Below are 17,926 nucleotides of genomic sequence, written 5' to 3' on the forward strand. Positions count from 1 at the left end.
TTATGAAAGTTTTAAAAATAGCTGTAGGTATCATGAAAAAGGTTGGGATAGTAGGTTTTCTAGATACTCTGTAATCAGTTTTTATCATTACTCATTTTGTGGTTCAATTATAATTATGCATTAACGATTAGATATCCACTTACTTCTCGCAGGAAACGAATACCACACGTTGGCGGATCACTGCCAGCCAGATACAGTATTTATTATGTATTTCCTGTGTGAAGTTTGTGATTCTGACAAATTCTTTGAAAGTTTCTCCGTCAGAAATTTAAATGAAAATCAACGTAATACGGGTGGATTGTGCTTGCAGCTTGCGTATCGAATTTACTTCTTTGAAAATTCAAAATGAATTTCACGATAGGTAATACGAGTAGATGAACCAAGGCAATCGTCTGTTAATAAATGGTAAGCCCAGTGGGCATAGCTCAGCAAAAAATGTACAGATTATGCGATCATGTATCTTCCAAATGATTGTTGAGATACGTAGTTCGCAAATTCTCCTTTCCAGCTGCAATATTCACGAGCAATACATATACGTTTAGCCTCAATATCTTCTATTTTAGTTAACGTTTGAAAAACACCATATCAAGGTTCTGTAACTTGTCATATAAAAATTCGGAACTGTACTTAAGTTACTCATCAGTCATCGCTTGTTAGGTTACACTATCCAGACCCATCGAAATAAAAACTTTGAAAACCGATTTCGTTACGATGCACAATTTGCCCTCGTCACTCGTAAAGTCACTCGTGATATGCATTTTAATTCGCATATGTGAGTGCGCAGCTAAATAGTGATTATTGTAGTGGTTGAATTGTCGCAGACCTATCTCGATACCAGCGAATTATAATTTTTAATGCGTTAATTAGAGGATGAAAACGTTTGTTTTTACTGGCATACTTTGCTCGTTTGCTTGGGCGAGTTTTTGTTGTCAATTTTCGCGGGAAGTTAATTTCACTTTTTTTTTTTTCAATATTCGACCAACTTTAACGTAAGACCTTCACGGACATTACTTAGTTAGATACGAATTATATCGAGAGGATGGGACCGGATTCTTACACAGTGTGTTCGTTTACGATTTACTTAAAGTCTTACTTACATCTGCCATCTGGTGATCTGGTGTCTTTTAATACGTGCGTACTCGTTTGAATTCTTTAGATTTGTATAAAATTGCTTCATGTGTGAAAATTTTATCGTAGAGAGATTAGGTATATGGAAACGTAATATAGACGTACCTAGTGGCTTATGTTTGTGGAATGAAATTAGACTCCAGTACTGTTTATTGCTTATTCAGCGCAATTGCGTTTTGTACGCTTTAATGTTGAATTATTTACAATTTTATAATTCCAATTGCGATGACTCTTTTTGCGTAATTTTTCTCATTAGGCTTCCTATTCAACTGAGCTTTTCGTTCGTGTGATAGAAGAAATTTTAAAAATAAGTACCCCATGTCTAAGAAACTGACTCCATTTTGCATTATTCTATAGAGGTTTTCAAATTCAAGAAAATGAGAAAATTATCAACGTAGGTTACAGTCGTTGTTTCCAATTCGTACATAGAATTTTGTTGATCTTCAGAAAAGGTGATTGTATAGTATGTTGAAAGAAAGGACAGCTGTACTACGCGAGATACAGGACGAAAGAAAGGCATTTGAACGTACAGTCCAGTAAAAGCGGTACAATGACAAAAAAAAACCAAAGACAACAAAGGATAAAATACGACTGGTTGGAAGTTAACTATAAGACACGATTTGTTGTTGTTGATGATAAATGACTCGAAGAATCGAATTCTAGGAATCCACCAGTCCTGTCTGGTGTTGATAACCGAAAAACAATGACCTTTGTTTTCATGGGCGCCGAGCTCCTGCACATACATGTGCCTACGAATAATTCTGAGAATTTTCAGGTTGAGTTTCAAGTTGGCAAATTATAATTTTTATTCAGGTGCGTAATTTTTCTGCTTATGCTAAACTGCCCAATCCAGGATTAAAAACTTTTAAACTTATACCTATTACCTACATACATACATCATTGTTCTTTTTTTAAAAAAGTAAAAAAAAACAACACGTACCTATTTGCCATTTGTTAGAAAATTAAAGCAAAATCAGTCTTGATAGGTACATAAGTTATAAAGTACCTAATTAAATTTAATTCGAAAAAAAAAACTGTTATTTATTACTTATTAGATTCTTCGAAATTATTTTAAAACGAAGTTTGTATAACATTTTTACGATGATTTTCTTTTTTTTCAAATACGAACCATAGGAATCTCACTGTTTAGTGAATTACTTGAGTATATCATTTATATGTATCCGGTGTCAAGTTTTTCTTACCACCAGAGTGATACTTCACTACCTTTGATCAATTAATTTAATATAAGTATGTAGTCCCTGGACATAGATCCTCGAATACATTTCTTATGAACCGTTATTCAGTATATGTACGTGTGTCTTTTGAATCGTTTTCAAGTTCCAAAGCTGTAGCAGTCGTACTCATTATTATGCGGTTCCGATCTATTCACTTATTCAGATAGTCGACCACGAAACTATAATTTTAAATGTTTATGCGATATTTTCCCCAATTTTCGTCGCGTTAGAAATACCTGAAAAAAATTTTCGAAACTAGAAACAAATTACCTAATTGAAAAATAAAATTTTCAAAAATAATTTTGCCAAGTGAAACTGAACAACACTTATTCCGTTAGTAGTTGGTAACACTGTTTTCCTGCCTGACCGTAGTTCCGTTCGTTTAGCGCTAGTGTTGCTCGGTAAAAACCGTAACTCCGTAACTCACCAGGTTTTTGACGATCCTGGCTTTTCGTTTTGGACATTCTTGCGAGTGGTGGTGGGAGTGAGGAGAAGATCGTCTATTGGCTGATGCAATTTTAAAATCAGCGGCAGGATCACGGAACGGTTTCGGGTAGAATCAGATTCGAACTTTCTACACTCCATTGTCAGTTTGGTTTTCATTCCCTTTTGGTACGTTAATTGTTAATGGACGGGTACCCTTCTGTGTCGTGTCGGGTTTAATTTTAGGTTTTATATGCATTTTTGACGTTTTTATTTCTATACGTGTGTGTATGGTAAAGTGATCGCGTGTGATGTATTGTCGATTTTATTGACTAATTGATGGTTTTAAATGTTTTAATTCGATCGTTCTAACGTCTCGCGTTTTATTCGAATTCGACTCATTTCATACTTAGTTTGGTGGCGATCAGTTTGGAAAGCACGTTATCGGGTTTTAATTTTCAGTCAGAAAGCGAGGTAAGATTTTACATTTTGGTTGTACGAAGACATGTCGTCTGTTGAATTATTATATTACATATTCGTTAGAAGTCTCGATATCGTAAGTAGTTTGATAATTTCATCATCGAAATTCATATTGCGCATTATCTGTATTTTTGTGCAAGATTATGGTCAATAGTTGTCAAGTTGTGCGCGTTCGGTCGTGATTTTTGGCTTCAGCGATAGCTAGTTCTATAAATTGTACATCTACAGTTAGGGTTCCACATATTTTACATCGAGTTATGAATAGAATAGAATAAAATAGAATACAGATAACAGACGTAGCCGACCGGCTTCGAGTTTGCGCATGAATTCTCTACCTTCACCTTACCTTCGTTTATTTCGGTATTTTTTCTTTTTGGTGTAACAAACATGATAGAATTATTTTGAAATTATGACCGCTTTCGGTACCGTCCCTTTTTAGCTGAGAAGTATTCAAAAAATTATCGTGCGACGTTTCCGTACTTGAAATTTGAATTTGGTGCTGCTTCGTACATTGCTGTTTAAATTTGAATCGAGTTTATCTTTTTCCAACATTTTATTTTACACTCCGTGTAGATTGTAGATGAACTATTTCAGCCTACATTTATTTTCCTCGGTGCTACACTGATGCCGGTAAAGTAGTTCGCGCCAAATTCTTGGCAATCATATTGCAAAATGTAGTTCGTAATTGTTAGTCGTGCTTAAAGTTCAGAGACTTACGTCGAGTCGCCATTTGATCACGTGGTGCCGGTGGTCACTGGTCAGCACTTTCATTTATCGAATCTAGTCTCGATAAAGTGCCAAGTTTTTTTTGGCATGGGTGATTCATCAATTCATCGTTGATCTTTCGGCTCATTCCGCTCATTTTTTTACCCTCCTCTTCCTCGCTCCCTGTACCCCCCCCCCCTCCCCAAAGGAGAAAGTGAACGAAAGTCACCATGCATGAAATCAGGCAAGGTTTCTGTCTGAAGAACGGGTTTTTTGTCATTTTTTTTAAAAAGATCAGATTTTCATCTGTACTTACTTACATCAATTGAAAATTTTACGTTTTTGATGCTTAAAGTAAAGAGTTTGTTTTTTGTTTTTTTTTGGTTGAATAATTAGCGATCAATTAGATGCTAATTTTTGAGTTTTTTCCTCTCAGTGTAGTTTGCCTACAGTGCATTTTTTCAGCCAAACTAGATTTTGAAGAAAATAATAGTTTGAAAAAATTTCCCCTCGGTAGTCCTGCTTTTTCCATTGTTTGTGTTGAAAGCGTTTGCTAGTTTTGTTTGAAAATGAAAAAAATTTAAACCCGTCCCTCCTTTTAATGAAATTGAAGCTTTAAGTTTATGTATAGTTTGAATTCGTTTTGAAAGTTGAAAAATATCGACTATTTAAAAATTCTAAGCCTGCCCCAGGGATGCGATGATACCGTATCGATACTTCTGAAAATATCGTGATACTTTTGTTTGTTTATTTTAGCTTTAGAAGTTGGCTGCAATGCCAAAACGGTCACAGATAAAATAAAAGCCAAAAACAAAAAAAATTCCAAAGCTCGGTATCAAGTTTGGATCGATACGTATCGATAAGTATCATAATATATCGGGTATCATCGCATCCCTGGCCCCTACTCTCGATTTTATTGAAACACTCGAATAAAACCCCTGCCAAAAGTACTGCTTTTTTCTATTGTTTTGAATTGAGATTTTTATTTTTGAAGTACTGTCATTCTAGTTCTCTTTGAAAATGAGAAAAATTGTGTTAAATAATTTTGACCGTGTCTTTCTTCTCCTACTTGAGAAAACGGGAATATTTTTTTTATAAAAAAGTTTTCTTTTTTTGCCAAAATGGCTAAGAAAAAATCTTAACTATTCGCATAAAAGTCCTGTTTAGTCCAGGAAAAGTAACATTCCATAGGGAAAAGTGAGGTAGCAAGCTGAATTTTGGTATACTGGTTCATTTATATGTGCTGAACACGAATCCGATGAGTCCCCGCGCGTCGCTGGTAGCGTTCTCCCCTATTGTGGATCTAAGCCCCCCAAAATCAGTTTTTTTGCACTTTTCTCCGCCGCATTGCATTTTAGCGAAAAATATGTGATTACTGATTAGGTAAAATAATCTACGTCAAATTTCCGATCTAGTGATATATCAACATATTTTTCGCTAAAATGCAATGCGGCGGAGAAAATTGCAAAAAAACTGATTTTGGGGGGCTTAGATCCACAATAGGGGAGAACGCTACCAGCGACGCGCGGGGACTCATCGGATTCGTGTTCAGCACATATAAATGAACCAGTATACCAAAATTCAGCTTGCTACCTCACTTTTCCCTATGACCCCTTGTTTTGGTCTAATTTTCCTGGACCATGTTGATTGTTGTTTTTTAAATTTTTTGAAAATAACAAAAATTTGGGGATTTGATCCTTCTTGTTCCTTCTTTTAGTAAATTAAATCATTACCGTTTCACTGTTTGTCAATCAACCTATTATTATTTTCGTTCGTTTCCGGGTAGTTCTCTTTGAAAATGATATTTCGCGTAGGGTGAATGATTTTACAGGCACCTCGTGTTGTGAAGTAAATTTTGCGTCGTCGATTCCTCAGATTTAATGTAATAATATTCGAAAAGTCGAGTGCAAAATCACTTGGTTTTGGAAGCCTATTCTTAGCCTAGGTACTGTGTTCTGCTTGTACGTCAATTTTTGATATCAATTTTTTTTGCTGATTACTAAATCGAGCGTTTTATCATTTCTGGATTTTTTTTTTAAATGTATGGTGTATTTGGCAACAGGTAAAATAGTTCTCTATATTCGTTAGAATTGTCAACTCGACTCCAGTGTAATATCACCTGCCCCTGGCGGGTTGGTTCGTGGTTGATAGTGTTGTTTACAAACGTAGGCGAGTGTGTGTTGGAAATCCTCCTGCATCTTCCAAACCTGTCGCTGTCGCAAGCAACATCGTTCGTCTTTTTTTTGGCGATACTTTGTAGTCTTACTGTTAGCTTTCAAACAAGTCACACCCTACTGTAGTTTTATTATGTCTACAATCTACATACATCCGAACTGCCGGTGCAGTCTCCGAACATTGTATGGCATTACATATTTCAAGGCTACCTGGATTCGCTTTCGGAATCAAAAATCCAAAATTACCCGATGAAGTCGGCTGGAAATAGAATTCTGGAAATCGAGGTTGATCACGATTCGATGGCGTTTCTTTCTTTGTCTGGCTTCATTCTTATTGTTGTTATTAGGTTTGTGAATTTTTTTCCGCGACCCAAAAATTTCCCTTTTTCTTTCAGAACACGTTTGAATTTGATTTTTCTCACGATAAAACGCATTTACGCCAAACCTGTTCCGAAAAGAAGTTCGTACTTCCGAGTGTTGTGGTATTTGATTTGCGAATTTAAGTACTAAGAAGTACAAATACATCATACGACTACCGTACCTCCTCTTTGAGACATGCGACACTTGGAATGGGCTGAAGAAAAGCAATTTGAAACTGCTTTCAATTTTTTCAACTTTTCAACTTTTTTAGAGCGTCGAATAAGTTAAAGAATATTTAATCCTTTTTAAAGTTGTAGAAGTCAACGTGGCAACAAAATGTTTGAAAATGCACCAAGTAGTGATTTTTTCGTTTTTGGGACATTATCAATCCCTAGCCCCACCCTTCTTTTTAACTTACCCTGGATCTCAATTATCTTTACAATCTCGGAAAAAATTGTCGAATTAGGCTAATTTTAAACTTTTAGCCTGCTGAAATCCCCTCGAATGAGTCCCTCGCGAGGTCCAGATTATTTTCAGAGGTTTGCTTTTCGTATATTTTCGGACTGATTTTCTTTAGAAGGCACAAAGGAGAAACAAGGCCTATACGGTCCATCATGATTTGCTCGTTTGGGGAAGGGTAGCAATAGCAACTATAGCAACATCCATTATGGGGCCCCATAAGCTCATTTTCATCGATTTTTACGCGAGTCCGATGGTTTTATCCATCGTTTCATTTCTTTGATCGTACTCGTAACTTCGTGAGGTCATCTCAGCAAAAGGAATTCACAATAATTCACTGAAATTTGGTATTCAGGCTAAGTATGGCGTTGGACTGTTGGACGGGAGAAGTTGGAGTGGGGATGGACGGTGAGTCATGTATGGGAGGAACAGACTTGAATGAAGAGCATGCGTTTTTTTGGTCCAGTCGAAGAAGTTGGTTTGGTATGAAGGTGTTGAAATGTCCCGGGATTACCAAGGTACCAGTCCAATTTTTGAGAAATTTTTGGTGCTGTGGAGTGTGAACCTCGCCCCCTCCCTCCTCTTGCCACTCTTTTCTTACCCAGTTTAGACGCCTCAGTATCTCGATGCTCCAAATTGTACGTGTAATTTTAGTTCCAAATGAGAACCATCCTTACTCCGCTCCCACCCCCTGCACTTCCCATCTTCATAAATCATTCCTCGGGGCAATTTCTTGAATCGGTGTGATGAAATTTGCCGCTGATAACATCTGGAAAAAATTTCCTCCCCTCCCCCTGCCATTCTATTTCGTGTGTAGTAGTGAAATCCGCACTTACCCCAATTTCGACGAAACTCACCCAAAATGTAAAACCATCCCATAACATCTGTTGAGTCGACACCCTCCCCCCCCCCAACTCAACCCGAGAAGTGTGTTCAAAATTCTCGTTCTACGGAGGGGGTGGTTCAGAAATTTTGAAACTTTCATAGAAACAGTTATTTTCAAGAAATTTCCGGGGTTGGGGTTGAAAATGTTGAAAATTCGCAGAAAAACAAGGAGAAGAGCCTCTGCGAAATTTGTTCAGAAATTTAGTTATACTTACTCCAAGGTATAACATACGTATATTTTTTGTGGAGCTCGAAAATCGGTACATGTTGCTCAAAAAAATCATATCTTGCAGAAAACGTACTTTTTCGTCATTTTTTGCCGTGTTCGTACTTTCAAGGTCAAAATTTTTGGGAAAATTCAACTTCAACCAAAAAAACGTAAAAAGACACGAAAATGACAATTTTCCATTTTTTGAGCCCCAAACGTAGGCGAAAACAAATAGTCCGGTGGCAAATAGAAAGTGAACTGCATTTTCATGGTAAGAGCACAAAATTTTGCTGGATGCTCGAGGACTCCAAAACAAAATTCGCAAGCGCGGGAGACACTCGCTAAACCTCATAGGAGCGATCTGGTAGGTAGGGTCGAAGAAGGTCAACCTCCCCCCCCCATTTTTCAAAATTTTCGTTTTTGGCGTAGTTTTCATGTAATTGAACCCCGCCAGAGAACGGACGAGTCCTCGAAAATTAGGACTCTAACATGCTAGAAGGAAAAACCCGAGGTTCGTAATGTGTGAAGTAGGTAGTAGGTCTAGGTACATTATTATAAACTTGAAACGCGTTTTTCCGAAGTCGCCATTTTTTTCGAGACCCTTTCTTCCACCAATCCTTTCAATTTTAGTTTGTTCGTTAGTTGGCAGCTATAATATGTAGCGTAGCCTAAATGCGAGAAATGAAAACAGTATTAAATTACCTGCATTGCGTTTACCTGTTGGGCTTGTTGATAGTACTGAAAAGTAAATTTAGTTTGGGATTGGTAACACTGCGGCGATGAAACATTGAAATGATAACCCCAGGTCTCTTGCTGCGATACTGTATCTGTGTAGTGTGTATTGTCAATTGCGTATGTCAAAAATAGTACATTTATGTGGTGCCGGTACATCGTACATCGTACGATTAGTGTTCGCGAGTTGTCTCTTGCTTGAGAATTATAAATTTCGAATAAGGTATGTAGCTATGTACATTTGCAATTGAAAGTAAAAGTTGAGAATTTTCTGCATACTTACGGCGTCTTTGCCGTCGTGTATCATTATTGAGTTCGGTTCAATCATTTGAGCGATATTTCTATTTTCTATGCGTTTAATTCTTTCGGTGAAGTCGTTTGTTTTTCGTTTTACTAGTCTATTTTCGTTTCTAATGTGTACACGTGCAGTGTTGTCCGCCGGAAACAGCTGAATTTTCCGGATTGATATTCTTCTCTAACAGGTATATTGATGATGCGTGTATATTGTACGAGTATCGTGTATTATTACGTACGTACTATGTTCGAAAATTTGATACATATTTTACGTATGTAGTATCGTAATTGGAATAAATTCAACTAAAACTAAGGCTGTTCTGCAATGTTCGTTGGTTTGTTTGTTTTGGTCTATTTTGTATAACATGAAAGGTTGATAGGACTTGAGGTACGAAGTGTGTGATGCAGCTTTTGATATACTTCGTGTATGTATATTTCTGTGTACAAATGGTTGTAACGGTGGTGTTATCTTTGTATTATGCCCTAGCCCTGGTCTTGTGGTCTTGGGTGGGATGAGTGGGGTGATCAACGTATTCGTATAGCTTCATATCTATGTACTTATGTATTATGTTGGTTCGTTTTTGCTCCTCTATCCCTGCGCATCATGTTGAAATGTCAAATGTGTGTGTGTGTGTGTGCTGCGTTTCAAGCAGATGGCTGAAGTAAATTTCGTATGTAGTTTTCACAGTGTACGTTTTTTATCTTACTACATAGATAACATGGGGAAGTGATATCCGGAGTTTGAGAAATAGTCCACCCATACATTCTGTAGTAGTGATCCTAAAAATGCCACCGCCGGTCATAATCAGGCAAAATTCTATTTAAAGAAAAAATAAAATTAGTCTTAACAATAATTAGTACATGATATGAAACGTCCGAACGTCGCAGTATGAATTCCCACGTAGCCTTCGTGGAACGAAAATTCGACACTCGGGCGTTTTATGGTTAATTTTTTCTTTTATAAAAGTTTGCCTAATTACGGACTGGTGGCACCTAGGATCATTGCTGCAGAATGTGCGATTAGACCACTTTCCAAAAAGTGTACCAACCCCTCCTCCCTCCCCGGAAGTACATATTTATTTTAAAAATGGGTAAAACACATTATCGTTATCGTGGTCCGTTTTGTTGCCAGAGATACAGAGTTTAACTTGAAACTAGATCTGCCTCCAGAACTGCTCGAAGTGGTTTGAACATGTTTCTAATCGATTTTGGGAGGTTGAAAATCAGGCTTGTACGTACGAAAATTTCAACTTTCTGGATCAGTCGAGTAAAATTTGGTCTTTTTATGATTTTTGGACCGATAGTAAATTTTCAAAGACTCGCCGAAAGTTGAAAATTGCTTTTTTGTAGTTTTGCATCTGAAATTTTGGCTGATAAGTGATCTCTTTCGATTTATCTTCGTCCGGTTCAAAATTTTTTCTGTCGGTCGAGATACCTCCCTTGTAAAAAAAATGAATTTTGGTTTTTGCCATTTTCCTGATTCTCTTTTTTGTAAATAGAAATATTTCAATGTGAAAGAAATTGCTACCATCCTCAAAGCGGAGCTCCTGAATTAAATTCATTGCTCTAAATCTCGCTTTTGTACTGCTTTTCCATACTATGTAAATGGACGAATAGCCCGAATGTTTATTTTTGCAATTCGGCGAACGTGATGAGCTGATGACTGATGAATTTAATGATTTTTCTTTCCATAACAAATTTTATCGATCTACCTTGTTTCGTATGTTTTTCCATTTTCATCTCACTAACAAATTGTACGTATTTTTGTTACAGAAATGGAGGGTGATCAAGGAGCCGGAAGATCCAGAGGCCGCGGTCGGTCTAAACAAAAGCAACAACAGCCTCCTCCATCGGTAGCATCTTCATCGTCTCAACCGTCGTCTCGGCCTACTGCTGCGCCTTCAACGGCGCCCAGTACCACAGCTTCATCTGGTTCAACATCAACGGCGCCCCAGGCTCATGGCCGTGGAGCTCGTGGCAAGCCCGGTACGAGTACCGCCGCAGCCGCACCCCCAACGACACAAATGCAAGGATTGCAGATCTCTGGACAAAGATGTAAGTACTCGCTCGTAAGAAAATCTATAATACGATGTGCCAGAGGTCGAGTATCCAGTGATTTCATTTCATCGCATGTTACGTATGTGTATTTCAGCAGCTGGTGGTAATGGTAGCTCGAACGGAGGTAATGGAAATGGAAACGGAAACGGTGGAGATAAAGCCGTGGGTCGATACAACATCCGAGGTGGAAGATACATTGACGGACAAACTCTACATAGCAGACCCGAAAGCGTTAGGGAAACGAAAAAAGGTACGTGAGATTTACAAAAAACCCTTTAAAAAGTCAAATTAACGAGCAATCTGATCAATTTTAACAACGACTACGTGTGTATTGTTTTTCTCGCAGGAGCGTCTGGTCAAGGAACGAAAATCCAAGCGAATCTGTTCAGACTTACAATGAATCCTAATTGGACCCTTAATAAGTATCATGTGGATTTCAACCCGCCTGAAGATCGAACAAGAATGAGAAAAATATTCCTCCGAGAACATCGTGAAAAATTAGGGCAGTACTTGTTCGACGGATCGACGATTTTTTCGTCCCATATTCTGTGCCCGAATAATGTAAGTTGGCGGTGGTCGAATTATTCTTGTCAGTTCCCTCCCCCCAATATCGATGGTTTTAATGTTGTTGTTTTTTTTTTTATTGTTTTCCGATTCGCAGCAATCGTTGGAGTTGTTCTCGCAACGTCAAAGCGATAACGAGAATATCAGAATCACCATCAAACCGGTAGGAACAGTGGAACCGGGCGATTATCAACGTCTTCAGGTTTTCAATATCATCGTTCGCGAATGTCTATCCAGAATGAATTTGCAGCTGATTAAGAGAAATTATTTCGATAAGGAGGCGGCCGTAAGTATTTTTCTCGAGTATATGGAAACTATTTAACGTTATTAATTTACTCGTACCGTACCTAATTCTCAAATGATGTGTTTTCGTTTTCGTAGGTGTCTGTAAGGGAACATAATTTGGAACTTTGGCCCGGTTATATCACCTCGATGGCCCAGTACGAGTACGATGTGCTGCTGCAGGCTGAAATCGTTTATAAAGTGTTGAGGAAAGATACGGCTTACGATTTGTTCAGAGAATTGACAAGATCCAGTGGAGAAAGGGTAAGATCGAGTCTCACTTTATGATCGTGTTAACTCGGTTCTTCTGCGTACTACATTTATGTATAGTATACGAGTAATTTGATTGTTGTTTTTTGTTCGACAGGGTTTCAGGGACGCTTTTTGTTCGACTATTATCGGGTGTACCGTCATGACCACCTATAATGACAAGACGTATAAAGTAGATGATGTATCGTTCAGCGAAACGCCCGAGTCGACGTTCCCGCAGAAAACCAGGGACGGCATTAAGCATATTTCGTACAAGGATTATTTCCAACAGGTAAGCGTCGAGCGACGGTTCCGATATTTTTTCTGTCCCCGAGACAGCGAATGTTATCTACTCGTAAAAATGCCTAATAATATCGGTTGGTTTTTCGATTTTTTCGTAGAAATATCAAGCTAGAATCAACGATCCGAGACAGCCTATGTTGATTTCGAAAACTAGCGCCCGCGACAGACGAGCTGGAATGCCAGAAATGGTGTACCTGGTGCCCGAATTGTGCATAATGACCGGACTGAACGATTCGATGAGATCGAATTACACGTTGATGAGAGCCGTCGCCGAACATACCGCCGTTGGTCCTTCCGACAGAGTTCGCCGTCTTGAGAATTTCAAAAATCGTCTCACGAGTATTCCCGAAGTACGTACCCCTCTACCTATTGTGAAATCGATCCGAGTTGGTCTCATCTGGCTCGAAGATGATTTCGGCGAACTAATTTAATTTGGTTTTTCGCGTCGCAGGTGTCGAAAAAATTGAAAGATTGGGGCTTAGGCATATCCGATAAATTGGTCGAAGTTGACGGACGTATTTTACCGCAAGAGACGATCATCGCCGGTCAAGGAAAACGATTCCAGAGTGGTCCCGATGTCGATTGGACGAAAAATTTACGAACGTCGCCGTTGTTAGTTTCCGCCCCGTTGAACAAATGGGTAGTTGTATTCCCGGCCAAGTTATCGCAAGAAGCGAAAGATCTAGCGCGTATGATTGGCGATTGCGGACGTGGAATGAATTTCAACGTGCCGCAGCCTTCGCCGTGAGTATTCTAGTTGCTAGGGTTTCCATCCACTTTTTTCAAGAGTGAACTCGAAGTGATACGATTGTATGTAATGGCCGAATTGTTTGATTTTTTTTTTCTCAAGTGTTTCGATTCCAAACGATGGTGCTTCGGCCTACGTCCAAGGTATCGAGCAGGCTGTTAACCAACATCATCCCGAATTGATCGTTTGCGTTGTACCGAATAATAGATCGGATCGGTATTCGGCTATCAAAAAGAAGACTATCGTCGACAAAGCTGGTAAGTTCAAACGATATCCATCGTGTTTTTTTGCTCTACTTTGAGAAATTACGAAATATCTAATTTACCTACGTTGTCGATAACGAACGATTTTTCTTCGTGTGTTCGTAGTACCGTCTCAAGTCGTGCTATTGAAGAACATCAAGGCGAAGAGTGCGATGTCGATCGCTACGAAAATAACCATTCAAATAAATTGTAAGATCGGAGGAGCGCCTTGGGGTGTCGATATTCCCATCAAGGTAAGAATACATTCGTTCTCCAACTCAGCTACGCTTTATTCTTTCGAGTGATTTTTTTCTGTTTGTTTATTAAACCGCGTTATTTTGTCGGATTTTAGGAAGCGATGATCGTGGGTTTCGACGTCTGCCACGACTCGAGAGATAAATCGAAAAGTTACGGAGCGATGGTTGCCACGATGGACTCGACGTTCGGACGTTATTTCTCGACTTTGGGGTATCACGCGAGCGGAGACGAACTTTCATCCAGTTTCCCGATTAACATGACGAGTAAGTGGCCGTGCTGTGTCTTCTTGTACTCGTGTACTTTAATTTTTACGCGGCGGTTTTCTAACGATTTTTTGTCGTGTAATTGCAGAGGCTGTCGAACGTTACCGAAAATTGAATGGTAAACTCCCGAATCCCGTAATTTTGTATCGTGATGGTGTCGGCGATGGTGATTTAAAAACCGTGTACGAAGTTGAGATTGAAGCAATCCAGGTGAGTGAATCGTGAAAATTTCGTCTATATTATTAGTTGAAGTGATGAGGTAAAATTGAATATTAATCGTACTGACGGGTGATGCCTCGAAAAGAGCATTACGTATGACTTTCGTGCGCCTAGCTCGAAATTATATCGAATACTGAACTTGAACTTGAACCTATGAAAAAAATCATCATTATTCGAGTTCTCCTAGGTTTAAAAGTGATTTTACGATTTACTCGTTATGTAGACCCGTTCCCCCTCCCAATTACTTATTTATAATGTTAGCCCCGTGAGACGCCTGGAACCTGTGAAAAGGGTTCCCTATTTTTAAATGAAAATTATGGCACTTTGATTATAAAACCTAAAATGCTGATATTACTAAGAAGATGAGTCCGGAAAAATTTAACAAATTTACCATAAATGACTCGCAGTAGTGTCTTACATCCATGCAAGCTTGAAAAAGTGAGCATGTGAAATTTAGGCTATTTGAGGAGGGGAGGAGGGATGTTAGGACATGTTATTTCGCTCAAATCAGAAAGTTTACATCGTAATTTTACTTTTAAATTTCCAATTCAAATTTCAGCAAATTTTCACAATCTTCGTACTCTTTTTCTCCCTACGATGATTTCCATTTTATCCAAATTCCAAAACGCCGTTTTAAAAATTCTAAAAAAAAATGAGTTGGAGGAAATTGATACGATCTTCAGATGATGGAATTTTATTGCAAATATCCATCAACTTGGTCATTCGTTTCTTTCTGCATTATGAATTTTGACCTTTTTCTCTTTTGAAATCTATTCGCTGAATTAATTTGAGGCGTGTCGAAGCGTTGAAATGGGCGAGAGGGTCGGATCAGATCAACATTTTCAGAATGATTGAAAATATTCGGCAATTTCTGCTGGAGCTCGTGGTGGGGGGAGGGGGTGTCCGAGGTGGGCGATGGACTGAACTGAAGGTGTACGTAGTACGTACTTACGGTTCTATTTTTTCATCCTGAACATTTTTTTCAAAAAGGTTCCGTTTTCGGCTATTTTGATGAAAATCGCGAAAAAGCGTAATCCTAAGGTTTATCGCGTTCCTCGTTTTTGAACCTGTAAAGGAAAGGGAGGACTGTGATCGAGACATTCACGCTGTTCAAACGACGAATGCTCATTATTTTTCATTCGTGTATTTTCGTGTTGCAGAAACAACTAAATCCGTTATACGAAAAGGAGAAATCTGCACTTCGTTTCGCAGTTATTATTGTAACGAAACGTATCAACACGAGACTTTTCAATAATGGACGTAATCCGCCCCCAGGAACCATTGTCGACGACGTGGTTACCAACCCTCACAGGTAGGTCTTGATTCGGTTGATTTTTTTTGTTCTATATTTTCAATTACGAACTTAACCCTATTGTTTTTTTGGTTTGCTCATTGCCTTTTTTTCTTTTTGTATTCAGATTCGACTTTTTCCTCGTTTCGCAATCCGTACGTCAAGGAACCGTTTCGCCGACGCATTACAACGTGTTACACGATACGACTGGCCTTAAAGTTGACCACTTCCAGCGGCTTACGTATAAGATGACGCATATGTATTACAACTGGAGTGTGAGTATAGATAAATGGACTATTGCGATAATATACCTAATGCGTGTGTAACTTTGATTAATTTTTTTTTCTTTTTTCATTTCAGGGTACCGTAAGAGTCCCAGCACCGTGCCAGTACGCTCATAAGTTGGCGTTCCTCACGTCCCAAAGCGTTGGTTGCGCACATTCGAATTTGGACCAACTTCTTTATTTCCTGTAAATTGACCGCGTCGACCAGTACAAAGTTTCGAATTTTTTATTTTTACTGTTTTGTTATTAAAGGTAAAGCGTATTTTTTTATCTTAAGCGAAGAATTTGTTTTTTGTTTTACTCTCTAAGTTGACTTTTTGATTTTTCTAAGGACGGAATTTTTTTCGCGAAAATTTTCTATCTTGACCCGTCATTTTACGATTTGTTTTTTAAAGGTGAATACGTGTGAAAGGTTACCCCGAGTCTTATTCTCTCGAATTATCTAAGTTTTTGCGACTTTTTTAACACCCCAGTCATCCGGACTGATATTAACAAAAATGAAGAGACGACTTTTTTTTAACCCCCGCGGGTTGAGGTTTTTTAAAATTTATTTTGACACGTTTCCTTTTATATTAACGAATTGTGAGTCGTTAACTCGTTGACTTTCACGTGATATTAATTCTAATCATTTAAAAAACGAGGTGCGAATGGAATCAAGCTTTCCCAAAAAATGAAACGATATGCCAGAGTTCTCTATGTAATAAATAGATTACGTACGTAGGTGTTCTTTTTAGTTACGTATACGTACGATGCTAATTTTAGGGAAATGTCGCGCACTAGTCTGATCTCGTTGTTTTCTCCTTATTGGGTTAAATGATGACGACGATGAAATTCAGTGAAAAAGACATTTTCATTTTATGATGTATCGTCTCATTTTGTGTGATAATTTTAAGCGAAATAATTATAATTATTTTACATTATATAATTTTTATACCTTGACGCGTGTTCGTTTTCATTTTCTGTATGTTTTCGACTTCGGAGCAATTTATCATATTGTTGGATATTGTTCGTGAGGTGACCGGGAGTGGTGGCGTTCTCCTGTAATCCATGCTGAGGAGGTCTGATCGGCTCCGAAGTGTGGAGAGAGTGTGCGTAGAATATGAGATGTCGTTCAGTAGACAGCAAAAATTATCCTCGGAAGGGAGGAGGGACTAAATCTGAAACCATATTTGGTTGAATGTTGTCCACCAGTCTCATTCCAGGTTCCTCTTGTGAACAATTTCTTGCCATTTATTCAACTACCACTATCCATTGGGGGGGGGGTCAAGTCTTGAAATTGAGTTTCCTTTTTGAAATTGATCCATGCCGGAAAGTATCTCCCCTTTTTTCAGAAAGTAGAAAAGACCCAAAAATTAGAATTGTTTTATTTTAATCCTTGATTTTGGTCCGTAACCAGCAGTATTGACTCTCGCCCCCCCCCCCTCAATGATGAAAAAAGGAACTTGGGCCCTACCTACTCAAAAATGTAGAAAATCCAAAAAAATCAAAATTACACCTGTTAGCATTCTTATTCGTGAATTTGGTCCTTTTTCCATTAGAAATACACGAAAAATTGTAACTCTGGTCTCCCCTTCAGGCCTCCACCTCTTCCCCTGAAAAATATATTGAGAAAAATTTAAAAATTGTAGTTCCTATTTTCTTCTCAATACAAGTGAGATTTTACCTGTTTATTTTCTAATTCGTGAATTTGATCTTATTTTTTTTAAAAAAGCACTATATTTATTCTTTTTACCTCTCTCTTCCCTATCCGATGAAAATTTGGAACTTTAACCTCGCCACCTCTAAAAGAAAATCGGAAAAATTTGGTTCTTGATAGAAACTTGATTTTAAAAAGTGGAACTTAGCAACGATGAAGAAGATAAGTTTATATTCTGGTGTATGAATTTCGTCCTTTTTCATGAGAAAAGCTCCGCGCCTCTCACTAAAAAACTTAAGTAATGAAAAGGTGAAAAATATGAAATAATCTTTGGATTTAGTTGTTTTGACTCATCCTTTCTATAAAAAACTTGATAGAAAGATTCAAAAAATTTGTTATGTTTTTGTATTTTAATCGTTGGATTTGGTCCTGTTTCAATAGTTTTG

General features: G+C 38.1%; 1 protein-coding gene across 4 annotated transcripts; it reads left to right on the forward strand.

The window, feature by feature from the left end:
* The first annotated feature begins 2,926 nt into the window (after positions 1-2,926).
* On the forward strand, positions 2,927-16,783 carry LOC135839886 (piwi-like protein Siwi). 4 transcript variants are annotated; one of them, XM_065356134.1, is made up of 16 exons: positions 2,927-3,260; positions 10,857-11,138; positions 11,239-11,391; positions 11,488-11,702; positions 11,803-11,991; positions 12,087-12,251; positions 12,355-12,528; positions 12,638-12,889; positions 12,991-13,283; positions 13,390-13,544; positions 13,656-13,783; positions 13,882-14,050; positions 14,139-14,260; positions 15,430-15,581; positions 15,688-15,835; positions 15,921-16,783. In XM_065356134.1, the coding sequence occupies exons 2-16, from the start codon at positions 10,859-10,861 to the stop codon at positions 16,032-16,034; spliced, it is 2,709 nt and encodes a 902-aa protein (XP_065212206.1). In that variant the 5' UTR covers positions 2,927-3,260; positions 10,857-10,858; the 3' UTR covers positions 16,035-16,783. The 4 variants fall into 4 exon arrangements, with proteins under 4 accessions (XP_065212206.1, XP_065212203.1, XP_065212205.1 ...); XM_065356131.1 differs by having other exon boundaries at positions 2,928-3,260; positions 11,236-11,391; XM_065356133.1 differs by lacking the exon at positions 2,927-3,260 and adding an exon at positions 8,891-9,012 and having other exon boundaries at positions 11,236-11,391.
* Positions 16,784-17,926: the final 1,143 nt, after the last annotated feature.

This window comes from Planococcus citri, chromosome 3 (assembly GCF_950023065.1).
Source record: "Planococcus citri chromosome 3, ihPlaCitr1.1, whole genome shotgun sequence".
Lineage (NCBI taxonomy): Eukaryota > Metazoa > Arthropoda > Insecta > Hemiptera > Pseudococcidae > Planococcus > Planococcus citri.